Here is an 18998-nt window from a genome sequence, read left to right as displayed (position 1 = left end):
ATTTCAAATGGCCGCCAAACAGAACAGCTATTTAGAGGCCACATTACCGTACCATATTTTATATAATGAGGTGCGCATAATGTCAGTGGTGCTTCGGCGACTGCGATATTATCATTACCATCTATTTACATGACACCCTGTTAGCCGATTAGATTTTTAATCAGATGCTTACTATGCCATTTCCGCATCGTGCTTCCATGGAAACGATACTTTGGCTATATTAATGGTTGTGTAGTGTAGTATTTTTGAAGTAAAACTTAATAAAGTGCGATTTGAAAATAAACACAGATCTTTTATCGGACGAAAGCAATGTTTGCTACACCGTCCATATTACTAATGGCCACCAAACAGAACAGCTATTTAGAGGCCACATTACCATACCATATTTTATGGAATGAGATGCTCATAGTGTCTGCGATTACCATCTATTTACATGACGCACTGTTAGCTGATTAGATTCTTGTAGAATTTTTTTAGAATAATGTAGTAATTTCTAAGAGATCTTTACTTTAAATCCACGCGAACAAAGTCGCGGAAATAAACTACACAAACACAAGCTGCATACTAAGTAGTAGTAGGTCGACCGTCCGAGTGAAGGGATGCCATTCAAATCCAATCCACTTGATCTCCTTAGTTAATTCAATAAATGTACTTCACCTCCATGTATACAAATGTAATGCGGTACCTATACACATTATCTATACTAATAAATAAAATTGGAGTGTCTGTCTGTAATTTCGAAATAACTACCGCATATTAAGGTCATATGGTTATTTGAACGATACTATAACTGAATCACACGTTTTTAAAATTTTTGTCTGTCTGTCTGTCTGTCTGTCTGTCTGTCTGTTTGAAAAGGCTAATCTTGGGAACGGCTGAACCGATTTTGACGGGATTTTCACAGACAAATAGAGAATTGACCAGGGAGTAACATAGGCTACTTTTTTAACCGACTTTCAAAAAGGGAGTTGTGTTTTTCTACCTATGTACACCGAAATCTCAGAGATTTCTGAACCGATTTGCGTCATTTCTTTTTTAATCGATAGAGGAACTTTGCGACATTGTTTCATAAAAAATTTGGAGTCCACCTCCTCAATCATGATGCTGCAGGGGATCTGACCAATCCACGCGGGCGAAGCTGCGGGCATCAGCTAGTTATTTCAATATATCAGTTACGACCACAGAATTCTTTTTGGTTGCCTGGAAAAGATAGCTAGTTGGCGATACCGATTTTTATTTGGTATCTCTGTACTAATTTTTGTGGTGTACCTACAAAAATCTATATTCATTCATTCAATTCAGATATAGAAGAGATACCTAGTAAAAGTAAAAAAGTAAGGCCTTTTGAGGTACGGAACCCTAAAAATCACGTCAAACCGTTGCCGCGTTCCGAAGTGATTGAAAGACAAACCAACAAACCTCCAACCAAATGAGTTGCTCAAACGTTGTCCTGTTATAAAGAACAGCCTTTTCTATCACTTTATTTTGAGTTCTGTGGCTCATTCCCCAATACGATGGTAAATAGGAATTAATATTCTACGCAGGTTATTTTGTTATGGCTTAATATTTACACTTTACGTTCATTCGCAGACCTCTATTAGAACTTATGTTAATGACGTTTCGAATATATGCTACAGTTAGCGAATTTATATCTTATCTGAAATATGGAGATCAGAAACTGATATAATATATTACTTTCGAGTAATCAATACTAATGTAATAATGCGAAAATGCCTGTCTGTTTTTCCGTCCGTTTTGGAAAATTCTTTTACCAGTAGAAAGCTACATTAGTCCTCATTGACATAGGCTATATTTTATTTCAAACAAGTGTAAATTAAAAATTTATAACACCCCCTACAGTGAAGGTAACAGTAAGAACTAGAAAAGAGCTGATAACTTTCAAACGGCTGAACCTATTTTTTTGGATTATAGCTAAAAACACTCTCGATCAAGCCACCTTTTAAACAAAAAAAACTAAATTAAAATCGGTTCATTAGTTTAGGAGGTACGATGCCACAGACAGATACACAGATACACACGTCTAACTTATAACACCCCTCTTTTTGGGTCGGGGGTTAAAAATTGGAGATCGCTACGAAAATTGTAATAACCACCAATGTTTTGTTGGACATACATCTATTATATTTTTGCATGGTAGGTACATGCTCAAAGAATCTTTTTTACATTAGCAGATGCAGCAAACGAAATGAGCTTTGGCTGCGGTTTAGAATTTACTTCTTACATTTTTTATATTTAAAGTACATTCTCAAAGACATATGACCACTGAAGGCAATAAAGTTAACCTAGCTACGGCTGCTACGGGTCCGTAGCGTCGTAGCAAGTTAAAGCGTAGACCGCCGTAGCTCACCTCACCCAGAACCGATACTGCGGGGCATTGAATCTTTAACTACGCCCGAGAGCACTAAGCCAAGACTTAGGGTTCCTACACATTAGAATTTAGTGCTTCCTTTAGATCAGACGTTAATGTGTTAAGGTATGTAAACAACTCCATTAAAGCCCTAGTAGACGTGTGAGCTTCGCTAGTTTTCGTGGCTGTAAACTTTACTCCACGCTTATGACGCGCTTATATACTACTAGCTGACGCCCGCGACTTCGTCCGCGTGGGTTTAGGTTTTTCGAAATCCCGTGGGAACTCTTTGATTTTCCGGGATAAAAAGTAGCCTATGTGCTAATCCAGGATATTATCTATCTATATTCTGAATTTGAGACAAATCCGTCCAGTGGTTTTTGCGTGAAGGAGTAACAAACATACACACACACACACACACACACACACACACACACACACACACACACACACACACACACACACACACACACACACTACACACACACACACACACACATACAAACTTTCGCCTTTATTATTATTATTAGTGTGATTTGTTCTTTTAAGATGTCCAGTGCCATACCACGCAAGAGATATCATGAGACATGTCGCAAGACAAAAAGTTGTTTGCCTTGAAAAAAACGTAGCACACATTAGATGATGTTACATCAATATGATAACAGTTTTGTCCCTGTGACAGCATAATTCTCTTACTCGATTACTATAAATCAAATAAAACTATTAATCTCTATTGTGTCTCGTCTCCCGAGCTTTATGTCAAAGTCATCTAAGGCTAAAATTTACAGAGCGTTCTATTGCTTTACTCATACTTAGAATTAAAATAAGACACTGCCAAAGAGTGACAAAGGCTTAGCAGAGTCAAAGCATGGTCTATAGATCTCAACTAAGACCTTTGCTACTAAGATATTAATTTCTAAGTACTATTACCACTGGCATAGACAACACGTTGGGACCATAAACTTCTAAGTAGAGGGCAAGCGCAAATATGTATAGAACTTACATTCACTTCTCATAGCCTTAAAACACGACAGATTTTTGTCTTCCCATAAATCTGTCTTAATTTACTTTTAAATATAATCTGAGCAAAATCAAAGTATGATATATAGAGCTCGACTTAACAGGGCTCTCTCCGTCACTTGCTTCCACTCGCTTCATACAATCGTAGTTCCAATTTCATTTGAATACTAAGCAACCAAAGTCCATGAAATTTTGCAGACATATTCTAGAAACTAATATCTGTGTCTGTGGTATTTTTGATTTTTCTAAAAATATGTAGTTTTAAAATTACAGGGGCTCAAAGATTTGTATGTAAATTTTTAAGACCGCGTAACTTTGAAACCGAATATTTTAACAGAAATCTGGAAAACCACAGACATAGATATTAGTTTCTAGAATATGTCTGCAAAATTTCATGGACTTTGGTTGCTTAATATTCAAATGTAATTGGAACTACGATTGTATGAAGCGAGTAGAAGCGAGTGACGGAGAGAGCCCTCTTAAGAGTCTTAAGACAAAAAGTCTCTAGTCTGTCGGAGCACTAAGCAAACACTGTCAAGTGTAAGACCTTTATTACAATGGCGTTAAAGTTTAGAATTTATCACCACTTTTATAGTCAACGATGGGACTATAAAGCGTCTGGTGGTCCCGCAACAATCTGCAGATGGCTGTACCGCGTTATATTTTATGAAAATTTTACTACCTAGGTAGGCACTTTTTTTTGATTCTTATACTGTAGTTAGGCTCTAGAGTATAGGATATTTTCCCTCTCTAGAAAAATGCATTGAAATAATAATAAACAACTAATATTTATATTCTCCTCTCCACCTTAGCGTAAAGCTTATGCTAGGTCTAAGTACGACAGTAATAAATAAATATCATGGATTTGAATGTACGATCTTTTTAGACTCAACTGACTCTTGAAGTAAGTATAGGTATTGCAAACAACAAATAACAATATATTTTTTAATTTATAGATTAGCGCTTGGCTGCAATCAGACCTGGTGGCAAGTGATGATGCAGCCTAAGATGGAGCACGCTTGCCTAGAAGATACCTATTCACTCTTGACTTTTGTATTCGACTATACCTACTGCAATTTGAATTTTTTTGAATATTTTCAAAAAATGTATAACCTGTGTTACTTGGGAGGATGTAAGGATTCTAACGGTACCCCATAAATCATTATCCGTTTAGGCATTAAGAAGTTACTAGCTGATGCCCGCGACTTCGTTCGCGTGAATGTAGGTTTTTTTAAAAATCCTATGGGAACTCTTAGATTTTCCGAGATAAAAAGTAGCCTATGTGCTAATCCAGAGTATAATCTATCTCCATTCTAAATTTCAGCCCAATCCGTCCAGTAGTTTTGCGTGAAGGAGTAACAAACATACACACACATACACACACACACACACACACACACACACACACACACACACACACACACACACATACAAACTTTCGCCTTTATAATATTAAGTGTGAAGTGTGATGGTGAAATAAGAAAGTCACATACATACATACATATGAACCCTGAAAATGTTACACTCCTTTTTGGGCCTGTGTAAAAAGTAAAAGCTTATTTTAAACATTAGCTTTGTCTCCATATATAGGTTATGTTTGATAGCCGAACACGCCGCATTTCCTCCCATTTCCCCGTTTCCCAGTATCCGCTATTGGCGCCCTCGTTCCGTGGCCTGGCTCTTTGTGCCATTGTTGTTTGTCATTTCAGCGCTGATGTAAAATGGGTCGTTCTTTAAAAACTCTCTGCAAACATTTTTGTACGCTTAGTATGAGATTTTATCTCGCCCAACGTTGATAGTATTCGAGATCAAGACGTCAAAGAAAAATGGACCTAAGCCCTCGATTTACAGGCAAAAATTTACTAACACCGATTAAATGTTTGGAACAATACCGCTTGGAGCGCTGGCTGCAAAGTTTATATATTGCTAGAGGATGCACGCGATTTCGTCCGCGTGGATTTAGGTTTTAAAGATCCCATTGAACTGTTTGATTTAACAAGATAAAATGTCTATGGCAATTACAGGGACGCAAGCTATTTCGGTTAAGCGGATGGGTTTTTAGGAATCCCGTGGAAATTCTTTGATTTTCCGGGATAAAAAGTAGCCTATGTACGTCCCCGGGATATAAGCTAACCCTGTACCAAATTTCGTCAGAATCGGCTTAACTGTTGGGCCGTGAAAAGGTAGCAGGCAGACAGACAGACAGACACACTTTCGCATTTATAATATTAGTATGGATACATTTATAAACTAGCTTATGCCCGCGACTTCGTCCGCACGGACTTGACGAATTTCAAACCCCTATTTTACCCACTTAGGGGTAGAATTTACAAAAATCCTTTCTTAGTGAATGTCTAAATCATAATAGCTATCTGCATGCCTTTCAGTTCGATCCGTCCAGTAGTTTGAGCTGTGCGTTGATAGATTAGACCAGTTAGCTTTTCCTTCTATACATGAGCTTTAATACTAGGCAAATAAATACCATTTTACTTTAACACTAAAGTGTTACGACGTTGCTCGAATTTTATCTACGTTTGTGTGACGTAAAATCTTATACTAAGCACTCTGGTATGCGCTTTGCGAGGTGCATAAAGGCTGGTACATAATGAGTGGGAATGCGGACGAGCAAACAAAAGTAATTGTACTTTTCTCTTGCTTTAATTCTGTTTGTGAGTGGTATTAAACTATGACCTAAAATGTCAGTGTTTTCATCCCTTTGTGGAATGCTTTCAACATTTATTTTAAAGTATCTGAGCAAAATCGGAACGGGTCAACTAGTAGAAATAAATAATAATGTTTTAGAATGTGCAGGTGAACACCTTTCATATAATACACCTCTTGGTATAGTTATCTTACTATAAGAATTGAAAATACGAATTATTTGTTCATGAACACATTAAAAGTTTTTTTGTGATGTAACCACAGTTTTCGGATTTTTTTCCTTTACACTTTACCTACTACCTAGTGCTATAAGACCTATCTGCCAAACATGATTTTAGGTCAACGGGAAGTACCCTACAGGTTTTCTTAACAGACATGACAGACGGACAGACAGAGAACAAAGCGATCCCGGTTCCGTTTTTAGATTTGAGATACGGAACCCTCAAAAATTGACGTTGTGAAAGTTCAGTAATTATATCTATAAAGCAACTTATTCTGAGGCCCCTGCCCAGTAGCTGGCAGGCAATGGGTTGATCATGATGATGGATATTATGAGTAAATTAAAACTGCTCCTTCGTTCAAAGCTCTTCGATGCCTCTTATCTTATACTTACACGCGGCTATAATCTAGTTTTATGACCTAGATCAAACAAAATTTAACAATAGATATAACTCAAACTTTTCTATCCAAAGTCAAGCTCCTTAATTTACCAAACAATACTATTATCTTCTTTAGCAGTCATAGAAAGTCTCGGTTCCAGACAAAGGCGTAGAAATTTAAGGCAAAACTTGGAAGTTCCAAGCACTAACTTTCCCATTGGTCGGAGAACGTAGTTTGGTTCGGACTTTGTTAAGTAACCACATTGTTATCTCATTTAAGTTTATTTGCATGCATTAAACTCAAAAACTCAAACTCAAAATCGTTTATTTAAAGTAGGTACTATTTGTACTCATTTTGATGATAATATAATAGTGGTGATTTGAGGCCACGAGTTAAATGGTAAGTACCTAATAACCCAGCGGTTAACACGTCGGGCTCTTATTCAGGAGATACTGGGTCCAACCGACACACACCTCTAAGGGATCTAGGCGCGCAAGTCAAAGATTAGAGTAGATGTTCTATGAAACTATTCAATTGATCACTTGATCGCTTTGACATCTAGCTTGCGTCGGTCTTGGACTTGGGTTCCTTTAGAGTTTAAACGCTTTCAAAGCATATCATATCACTTGCTTTAACAGTGAAGGAAAATATCGTGAGGAACCCTGCATGCCTGATATTTCTCCATAATTCGTACTTGGATAGCGTGGTGGACTATGGACTAAACCATTCTTATAATGGAGGAGTCCCGTGCTCAGAAGGCAGCTTTTCATATTTATTTTCGTTTTTAAGGTTCCGTACCTCAAAAGGAAAAACGGAACCCTTATGGATCGCTTTGTTGTCTGTCTGTCTGTACGTCCGTCCGTCCGTCGTGTCTGGCAAGAAACCTATAGGGTACTTCCCGTTGACCTAGAATCATGAAATTTGGCGGGTAGGTAGGTCTTATAGCACAAGTCCACGAGTAAATCTGAAAACCGCGAATTTGTGGTTACATCATTTGAAAAAAATTAAAAATGTGTTTAAATTTTCGAACTAAGGTAACTATACCAAGTGGGGTTTCATATGAAAGGATATTCTAAAACAGATTTTTATTTATTTTTATGCATAATAGTTTTTGATTTAGGTATCGTACAAAATGTTGGAAAAATACCCGAGTACGCTCAGTGCGCGAGTCTGACTCGCACTTGGCCGTTTTCTTTAATTAAACAAAATATGGTGCCTTAACAAAGGGGCGGGTGTCACCGACAGCTGATCACGAATTAGCAGCCTAACTTTTTTCATTAGCTCCAGCTTCCAACTTGGCTGCAAGCCTGCGTTAGTTTTAACGCTATGTACCTAGGCGGTCCCATAATGAATTGGCCTAGCTATGAAATAGTCAACAAAATGAGATGAAACCAATTTTATTTTTCTATGTAATCTCCACTAATATAAACACACTTTTGACATCTGAGAATTAACACCTCTAAACCTTCATAAAAGTGACTTCAATCTTTGTCTTCAAAATGACTAAAGACGGCCGCCTGCAACTCTTCATCGTTTGAAAATTCCCTTCCTCTTAAGCCCCGCTTTAAATTTGGGAACAAATAATAGTCTGACGGGGCCAGGCCTGGACTATACGGTGGATGTTCCAGTTCCGTGAACCCGCATTCACAAACATTCACGTACATAGGTACTACATGTTAAAGTTTATTTACTATATTTTGTCGACCTTATTGTCGTCAGCCGCTTAACCAATAGGTATCCTGGGAATGCAAAGTTCCCATGTTCAATTATTGTTTAGACAAATTAAGATAGGTGTACGAGCTACTCGTACATTTTTATATAGTAAAATTAATTAGTATTATTATCATAGCAAACCCAGAACAAACTTATATGTTTAGCAATAGCACTGACCCTGTACGTTGCATCGTTGCAGTATCGGCTCTATTCTATAGGTACATTAGGTACACAATCTAATTAGTGCATTACAAAAAGGTACTTACCTAACTAACTTAACGATTTGTATAATATTTTTATATATTTTTGGTTTTCTCGTATCCTAACATCAAAGACTAAAAGATTTGCTAACTGCGATCATAAGTAATATCTTGCGATGGAAATATTTGTTGCTCCTCTTTTGCAAAACACATAGGTAACAACTTTATTCAAAATAGGTAAACTTGCAAAGCCAATTTACTCGAAATCATATTTGAATTAGCAGCACTTTGGTGAAAATTTTGCCTTAAACACAGTTTGGTGGATCCGACAGTTTAATTAGAATTTCTACGTTACCTACCGTAAGATCAGACTAGCGACATGTTGCTGGACGAAGTAGCTATAGGTTCTTGATTTTAAAAGGAAAATTATAAAGATGGTTGGTCGACCACTTACGCTTTCCACCAAACCATCCGGGAACTAATTTACAAATTGTCCCATTGGCACCACCATTGAAAACTTTTTATCAGAATGGCTAGGTGCCGCCACGGAAAAGCAATACAAAATGTTAATATTAGCATTTACTGCGAGTCATAGTGCCTTTGCAAGTAACGCGACGAGACAAAAAGTTTTGCTCCATAAAGTCGCAAGTACGTTTTGATCCTTACTTCACCGGCTGGCCGAGCTATTATCTTTTAGCTAACTACCAAACATTGTTACAACGATGCTGCATCGAATTACCGCGGTTAAACTATGGCTAAATGTTGCAAGTGTAAATTAAAAATTTATAACACCCCCGACAAGTGAAGGTTACAGTAACTAGAAAAGAGCTGATAACTTTCAAACGGCTGAACCAATTTTCTTGGATTATAGCTAAGAACACTCTCGATCAGGCCACTTTTCAAACAAAAAAAACTAAATTAAAATCGGTTTATTAGTTTAGGAGCTACGATGCCACAGACAGATACACACGTCAAACTTATAACACCCCTCTTTTTGGATCGGGGGTTAAAAATTAGTAAACTGCCTCGTGGATGCATAGTAACGTAAACAAGAGCATATGCTTTTTATCAAAAATGTTATTGTGTTTATAATAAGTAGGTAGGTATGCATATCGGTTCGCAAAATCCTCTTAGAATCATTAGATTTGATTATTATGAGCATACAATTTCGCTTGTTTTATTATGTACCTAAGTATTAACCGCTCCCAAAATAACACCCTCATAATTTACATACCTATTTAATGGATTTCTTTGAAATATTATGTTACTTGTGTTTCTCTACCTACATATTAGTAAAATTAATAGTAAAGTGCAACTTACCACTATATTTACAAATGGGTACCAATAGTATAAGGCGAAATACATAAAAAGAAACGTCAGCAATTTTGGCGCGTTACTTTAGGAGCAACGCGCACTCAAAGACCGCAGCTGAAGCGCAGTGTTTTTTTTATAAGAACTTGAACTCAGCTTTATAAGCAGCGGCGATAAAAAGAAGCCCTCTCCTTCGTGTTTTATGTTCTACTAGCTGATGCCCCGTGGATTTAGATTCTCTAAAACCTCATGGAAACTCTTTTTCAGGTAAAATTGACATTTTCATATGTCGCTCTCAAAGTCTTCAACTATGTATCTACTAATATCTCCAAATAAAAAATCACATCAATCCGTTGCTCCGTTTCGGCGTAATTGAAGAAGAAACCAGCAAAAACATTTGTGCATTTATAACATGGGTAGAGATATAAGAACCAATTTCAACTGTATGACAAAATAAACACAACTGAATTTGAGTTTTTTTTTTTAAACGACGTTTGCGCCTCGGCTCAACTTCACTCTGCAGATGTGCGTTGCACTTATGTTATGACTCAAACACTTTTTCAAGCACCTTTGAATGTATTTAGCCTTATATTATAGTTCGGTGTACTTAACCAGGTTAGTGAATGAAACAAGCAATTAGTAAGTGAACCATTTATTTGCCAAAACAGCACAAGACTTATTACAAATGGCACATTGACGAAACCGTCACAACTATGGAGCAAAGAATGATTTATCACTGCAATATTTTCTAAATCAAATACTTATAATCAACTTAAAATACTTATCAATCAACAATAGACGTTGCAAACGCAAACATTAATTTAAAACAAAGTTAAAGAGATTTAAAACTTTACTCCAAATAACAGTATTGTTAGCTTAGCCATATATTTTTCCGAAGTGTTGGATCGAATATACCTATTCTATTAAACTTTTCATATATTCTTGTAGTTAATACCAAGCTTTAGAAAGAGATAATCAACAGCTCTCGAAGAGCATCGTCTCTGTCGTTGAGAATGACAAATCAGAGACAAAACGTCACATAGGTATGAGTGATAGAGACAATGCTCTATAAATCCGAAACTGGCGATTGTCTCTTTCTAAAGCTTCGTGTGTAATATTTACTGGGCTTATTTATTGAAGTTTTAAGTAGTAAGTCAAGACCCTAGGTATTACCACACTTAACAAAATGGTGTTAAAGCACAGTGGGACGAATATTTGATCCAACATTTCGACCAACGATCACAAATCACCCTTTTACCCATTGATCACCGTATTCAGAGACCTAGGACGAAATATGATTGAACCAGAATAATTTACAATATTTTAATATGAATAGCAAGCAAACGAGCAGGCGTGCCATCTGTATGGTTAGGTTGAGATTTTACATCTTGACGTTCATAGGATTCGAGCGTTGAGACACCTCAAAGTAAGCCTTAACCGGACTGCTTAAAGCTTAAGTTTGTTAATACATGCTACAGCTATCGTTCCAAGCGGAAACCTTGCTATGTTAAAACCGGTGATACTGAATTTTGTACTTTAAACCAAGATTTTTAGAGCCATTTTACTCTGACGTGTTTCGACGCTTGATTTCTATCAACTTTGGTGAGATGTAAGATCTCATACTAACCTTAGTGATGCAAAGTGGTTACCGCCGCCCATGAACATTTCCAGAGCCAGAAAAAATTGGTAAAATTGAGTTTCAGCTTGGAACTACAGGGCACTTAATATGGACTAAAGATTCTTTAGACTGAACCTTCTTCTTCTTTTTTAGGTTTAGCTTTTGACCAAGCGCTCCTGTATTTCTAAGGATTGCCTAGCCTATTCGGGATCCGGCTTTGGGCTATAACATTTTTACGCCTCTTGCTTTTCGGAAATACGTCTGTATTATAAAAATTGCAACCCTTAGACTACCGAGTTATTATTAGAAATTTTCTGTTAAAAAACTCTCTGTTGCACTCACTGCGCAAGCATTAGAAGCAGACATCCGATCAGGCAAAATTATAATAGTAAAATTATAATAGTCTGCGGAGTTTAGTACAATTACTGTATGAGTAGAGTGCTTTCCAGCGTGCGTCAGATTTTTTTCTGACAGACATTTTCTGATAATATGCTTATTTAAAGTCTCAGAACACGGCATCAATTAGTGTTAGTAGCATAGCACAGTAGCAAAAACCAAATCCCTCTAACTACGTGTTAAGTGACGCCGACACGCAAGCGACACTTACCTAGCTGACTCTCTGAAGACTTCTCGCTCTCCGACAGGCTTCCTGCTCTAGGGACCGAAGGCGCCCGAGTTTGGAGCGATTCTTCCCGAACCTTAGGTTTGGAAGCTTCTCGAATGAACGCCCAGTCTTCCTTCAGCTTGAGGACTCGCTCGCGAACTTCGGGCGAAACTGTCTGTTTCGCGGCGACGCATTCGCGTTCTATGTTGTTGTAGTTTTCGAGAACTTCGCGAATTTCTGTTTCCTTGTCCTTTATTATAGTCTGTAAGGAAAACATTGGGTTAAATTTTTAAATATGTCAAGCTAGAATTGTCTTTTTTTACCCAACTACGGCAAAGCCGAAGGGTTATGATTTTAACAATCTATGTATATATGTAAGTTTGTATTTATGTGTGCTCTACCGTAGCGCCTAAAAACTGTTTTGCTATTGTATCGAGTGGGACAAATCAAAGAGGAAAGTTTCTGAGTTTATAAATATAAATATAACATTTAAAAATACCAAGCGACAGAAAAACAATTTTACTATAATATTTTTGCGTTTATTAAGAAGATCGTAGTCAGATTTTAGTTTTCAACTTTATCTTGTTCTACTTAAATGAAAACGCGATGCGATGTCATAATGAAATGAAATCGCGCACCGAAATATCTGTTAACGGACATACAACTGTTTATCACAGAAAAACCAATAATTCGTATGGATTTTTAAAAACCCCATTTTAATAGGATTTTTCGAAAATAAAACTTTCAGTGTCTGTCAATTTGTAAAGCGAGTTAGAGGTTCTTGAAAAGTTCGCTAGAGATTTACATACACATGAACATTAATCCCTAAACTATACTAAACCAGTTAGCGCCACTCAAGACTTTGAAGGTCTGATTTGCCCATATCAAAATTTCAGTTCGATTCGTCCAGGCACTTGGATTTTCGTTGAAAGATTACATTAGACCTTTATATTTCATTCTGTATCATTCACTGTCCCGCTTATTAAATAACAATTTCTCTCTGGCAAAAGGTTGCTTGTTAAGAGATTGCTTTTAGTAATAAGGCCGCTTCTGCTCGCTTCTGTTTTTCTTACTTGTCGATTCTGCTATTTTTTTACTATTGTTTATTTTACTTCTGATTCGAGATTTTACACAAATTAATCCAACTTGACTTTTCAATTTCCATGGCGGACTAAAATAATGCATCATACACAGGACCTACACATTATAGTTGAAAATAAAAGGAGCACAATTGAAGATATGGGCAATTTCTTGTAATAATAATAAGTTGGATAATAACTTGTAACACTTTTGTACGATAAGATTTTCTTGCTTGATGATGATCCTTTTTAACCCCCGACCCAAAAAGAGGGGTGTTATAAGTTTGCCAGCATTGGGCAAGTTCTCTGCCAGTACCAGTCGAACCCGAGTCTCCATGGCCCAGGCAAATGCAGCGTCGAGACGCAAAGTATATTTGCTTTGATAAGAATAGTGACCAAATATATTTCTATCATATTCTTAACTTACGTCTAAATCCGTTGAGGCAGCGTTGGGCAAGTTATCTGCCAACGCCAGTCGAGCCCGAGTCTCCATGGCCCAGGCAAGTGCTGCGTCCAGACGCGTCGTGTATTTGCCCAGAGCCGTTAGTTTACTTTTCACGTATTCAGCGTGAACTGAGAGATTTCCTTGGGCCTGTGGACAAAAATGGCACTCATTTAGTGATCGCAAAACTAGTCATCCTAGCACAAGCTTTACGCTTAGTTGGAGAAAGTGGTATATAAGTCATGTATAATATGACTTATATCCTTTTTTCGTCCCGTACCCGAAGGGTACCAACGGGACTCTATAACTAAGACTCCGCTATCTGTCCATCCGTCTGTCTGACAGCGGGCTGTATCTCGTGAACCGTAATAGGTAAAGAGTTGAAATTTTCACAGAATATGTATTTCTATTGCCGCTATACAACGAATACTTAAAATTTAAAAATTGCCTTCAAGAAAATTTTAAAAAAAAGTGTTATTTTTCCCTGTACGATCGAATGGATGGTACGGAACCGTTCCTGTGCGTGTCCGACTCGGTTTTTTATTTTTTTTAATCTGAACATGAGGCGAAAAAATAAAGAAATAGCTGCATTCAAAACATAGGCAAGTTTTAAGATGTCACAACCACACAGACATCAAACTTATATTAACCCTCGATTTCAAACCGAGTCAGAGTAAAAAAAAAAAAACAACATAATTAGAGGATATTTTTGTACTGAAAACAGGCATAAAAATGAAATCAAGCGGTCTTATCTCCCAAATAAGAATACGCTAGATCCGGGTTTTAACTGTAGACGAATTTTCGTCTTAAAACCACATTTAGTCAGCATTAATTCAAGATGTTTACTTTTATCTTTATTTTTACTTCCCGGACGGAGCATATTTTCCTGTTTAGCCGCAAATAAACTTGGAAGTTTCTGCGGAGTACGCCACAGGAATTTTAACATGTTCTACGAAAAGTGGGCTTAAAGGAGATCGCATACAAGGTTGCAAGAATCGCAGTAGGCGTAAGAGCCGCAAGATGTGCATTTTTTTATCAGAACTATAATATTTATTTTTATTGAAAAAAGTCACACAACACACTCTTAATAGTCTAAACATATTCAAGATTCGAGATTTTTATATGCAGAAAAAATATTAACACATAATAACAATAGATCCGAATCTAAGTGACAACCCCTAATAGGTATACACAGCAATACTATACTTAACGTTTTATACTATACTTAACATGTACTCTCTCTGATACAAAGTTAGTTAATCCTCACGTCTAAAGCAGTTCCTTTTAATATCAGATATCTAAGCCCTGTCCACCCTCGTATATTGCCGTTCAAGCACGTGCAAAATTCATCACTATCATCATCAACCCATAACCAGACTACTGATCAGGGGTATCTTGGTATCTTCTCAGAATGTTTGCAATACCAGCATTAATCTTGGGAATAAGAATTGGGCTCCTCTTTATAAGACACTAGCTGATGCCCGCGACTTCGTTCGCGTGGATGTAGGTTTTTAAAATCCCGTGGGAACTCTTTAACTTTCCGGGATAAAAAGTAGCCTATGTGCTAATCCAGGGTATAATCTATCTCCATTCTAAATTTCAGCCCAATCCGTTCAGCAGTTTTTGCGTGAAGGAGTAACAAACATACACACACACATACACACAAACTTTCCCCTTTATAATATTATAGTGTGATAAGTGTTCAAAGAAATCAAGTTTTCTCCGTATGATGGTAAACATAACTTCTCTCTTTGTTTACTAATTCCAGTATATTATACGTCTAAAGCTAGAGATCACATCAGCAGTACTGATTACTGATGTCAGCAGCATTTCTTCAATGCGCGAGATGTGGCATATTTCATTTCTGACATAAGCATTTTCAGTATTAAGAAAATGTGGACACACATGCTTCATTGTGACACACATGCTTCATCGTGACACAGTGTTTGGTTGCGGCTCTTGCGCCTACTGGGGGTCTCGCCGGTTGCCTCGTGTATGTGCAAGTGGTATGTGGTATACGGTCGCCGTAACACGCCTTATTTATTTAACTTGAATTAACTTTGGCGGGCCAAGTTGGCGGGTATTAAAAGAAATTTGATGTTGATAGTACTGTCGATTTGGTGAACAAACTTTGGGGTTTCAGACTTAGGAATTTGAATATTGAAACTTTCGTATACTGTTTTTCATTATTGAAGAAATCAAAGTTTGCTTTGCCTGCAGACTTATAATCAATTTTGTAATATTTTGATGCTAAATTATATCTAGTTCACAGCTTGCCTACAGAGGGCACCTTAAAATGGAATTCGCTATCCTGGAAAAGGGATGTAAAATATTAATCTAAACTACAGGCATAAATTTACCAGTAAGAAAATGTCGTTTTAAAATATGTTACACAATGGTAAAAACCATAGTACGGGACAGGTCGAGATGGCAATAGGGGTGGGGACGCCCCGCACACCCGCACGTCACCCGCACCGGGTAAGCGCGGGGGATGTGAGGGTGTGTGTGTGTGTGTGTGTGTGTGTGTGTGTGTGTCCCCACCGATTGCCATCTCAACCAATCGCGTACTATACAAATACATGATCAAATCTAAGAAAAGAAATGAAAACTCAAAACCTCATAAAACCTTTATTTATTCGAGAACAGTAGTTTTATGTTATTTACCAGCGAAAGCATATTTCCTGTTTATCCCGAAATAAATTCGCAACTTACGTACGGAGTACCACGCTACGGAATTTCAGCATGTTGACGGCGAAAGGACTTAAGGTGGTTATTTGTTCCCATGTTTCAACTTTCACGGCCAAAGTTTGAGGGTATTAAAGAACTTTGTTGATGTTGATGGTACTACCTTAGACCGACACTATCGTTTTATAATTACATTGCCCTCCTAAACTGAATTTCGGCTACGAGATCTATCCAAGATATTATAGCACATAGAACCAGAGAGACCAGACCCGTTTTACCGCAAAAACCGATTCTGCTGGGCAATCTGACCAAGTGGTCATTGAATACATGAAAATAAAATATTACATGATGTTAGTTGTAGGTACGGAGTGCGCAAAACAGTAGTCCAACCAGAACCTGAGGAGTATGACTGCTTATTGTATAAAAACCAGATCCTAGCCAGGCTTTTGAATTAGGTCACCTGAAATATGGGTAGAATTTTTTGTATGCCACAAAATGTAGTCTCTAAGCAGGTTAAGCCCGCCATATTGGTACTTATAGGTACGCAAGGTTTGGTACGATAAGATAATTTTGTGCTTCCTGAATTCTGTCATTTTACCGGGAGTGCCGTCTGCGAAGTTCACAAAGAACCGAATGTGAACTAAAAGTTGAACATCGATATTCGAGTATGCAATAACGAAACGGAGGAAGTCAAAAGTTTTTATTTAAAATTCTTTCCACGTATGGAATTAGCAAGGATCCTTAAAAGCAGCCCGGAGGTAGAAGGAACTATGAATTTGGAAGCTAGATATTGGTAATAGATTGATATAGGTATTAGAAAAGGAACTTTTGAAAAGTGGAAGACGATTAAATTTGAATTGATCGAAACAAAAAATGTAAGTAAAGATTAAACTAATTGCATCACAAGAATCATAACTGGCAATGATTCTTGTGCATTTAATTTCTTTTGAGAATAAATTCTTTAACTATTTATTATTTGAAACATTTGAACCATACACTACAATAACGCCACGATATATTTGAAAAATATATACCTACGTGAATCCCACTTCTGAACCTGACACATCCAGACATAACGTACGAGTATATATAAATGCAAAGGAAAATACTGCAATAAAGCTCTGAGCCTTGGTAGGAGTTCTAAGAAATGCACCGCAGTACTTTCTTACTCTATTTGTTAGCTAAACATATACGCTTATGGCCCGAGGCAATGCTTTGTGCATGGGATATCTTTGACGCACAAACGATGCAGGCCACCTATGGGATCTTATGGAGAACTTTACGGAATCTTCGTACTTATCTAGAAACTGAATTAGTAATGATGAATATTTCTGCGCTTAGATCTTTGAATGTAAAGTTTTGGCTAAATAAATAAGCGTAGAAATATACATAAGCACAGGATTTACTCTGTGGCATAAGTGTGAATTTGTATACAGGTTGTAACAAGAACTCTAGCCAAAATGAAGGCTGATGATTACTGATAAGATACCACAAAAAATGTCAAAAAAAAACCTGTATTTTTAAAAAGTTCAATATTGCAAATAAAACATCTGACTGAGGCTAGAGGTCAACTAACGGTACGCAAATAGGCCACTCGGAGTCAATGTCGTAGGTGGGGCATTAACCCCGAGTTTTGCACGGCACACATTGCGGTTTTAAGAATACTAAATCACTTAAACTACAAGATAAGACAAATGGTTATTGGCATTGGATTGTGTTAAGGTAGTATAATAATAGCCCTAAGTTTTTTCTAGCGTTCTAGTTACACCTTGTTTTATATATAATAATAATAATAATAATGTTTATTTACCAAAAAAAAACGTTGACAAAGGTATGATTTGGACCCCTAACACCCATAAAAGTAAAAACTGTGCTATGGGAGTTAGTTATAAACTAACTCCCATAGCACAGTTTTTACTTTTTGTTTTTGCTATTGTAATTGCTAGTACATGACCAGCATCATGAAAATGTATCAGAAGAGCTCACGAAAGCGTCGATCTTTTCTAATGTTTCACCATATCTTCGACGTGTTATTGAAAAATCCATGGCCAGTGAGACGATGAGTCATATACAAGTGTACTAGAGTAACAGTGCGTGACTCGACAAGGAATCTAATTAGCATTGCACTCGCAACGAGTGGTCGGGTTGTCGCGACTGCACTCGACCACTCTCCGCGCCCTCCGCCTGTGCCGATAGCTGTATCTGATTCACGAGTACGTGCCTAGACGGTATGTACTAATAAGTACATTTTTTTAAAAGAATATTAGCCATGTATTATCATGATTAATATTTTAACTCCCCTCTCTTTTCCCTCCAACCAAGCGTAAAGCTTGTCCTAGTGGGTACGACAATAGTACAACGGGTGGGGTTTGAACCGCCGACCTTCCGGATTTCAGTCCGCTTCTTTACTCGTTGAGCTATTGAGGTTTCTAGTTTTTCTATACCAACTAATCCCACTCGTAAGTCTATACTAAGTAATCCCACTCGTTGGTTTATACCAACTAATCCCACTCGTTGGTCTATACCAACTAATCGCACTCGTTGGTTTATACCAACTAATCCCACTCGTTGGTCTATACCTACGAATCCCACTCGTTGGTTTATACCAACTAATCCCACTCGTTGGTCTATATCAACTAATCCCACTCGTTGATCTATACCAACTAATCCCAATCGTTGGTCTATCTATAGCAATTT

At 37.3% G+C, this 18998-nt stretch overlaps 1 protein-coding gene across 8 annotated transcripts in view; it reads right to left on the bottom strand.

Annotated features, from left to right (window-relative positions):
• LOC123876958 (dystrophin, isoforms A/C/F/G/H-like) overlaps positions 1-18998 on the bottom strand; it is a 674182-nt gene that overhangs the window by 584341 nt on the left and 70843 nt on the right. For all 8 annotated transcript variants that reach the window (XM_045923406.1, XM_045923412.1, XM_045923405.1 and 5 more), the window contains 2 exons: positions 13602-13766; positions 12099-12357 (listed from right to left, as the gene is read on the bottom strand). In XM_045923406.1, the coding sequence (XP_045779362.1) occupies positions 12099-12357; positions 13602-13766 (424 nt within the window). The remainder of the gene's footprint in view (positions 1-12098; positions 12358-13601; positions 13767-18998) is intronic.

Source organism: Maniola jurtina, chromosome 22 (assembly GCF_905333055.1).
Source record: "Maniola jurtina chromosome 22, ilManJurt1.1, whole genome shotgun sequence".
NCBI classification, from domain to species: Eukaryota; Metazoa; Arthropoda; class Insecta; order Lepidoptera; family Nymphalidae; genus Maniola; species Maniola jurtina.
The sequence above is the reverse complement of the archived record's forward strand: the minus strand, read 5'-3'. Positions and strand labels throughout refer to the sequence as shown.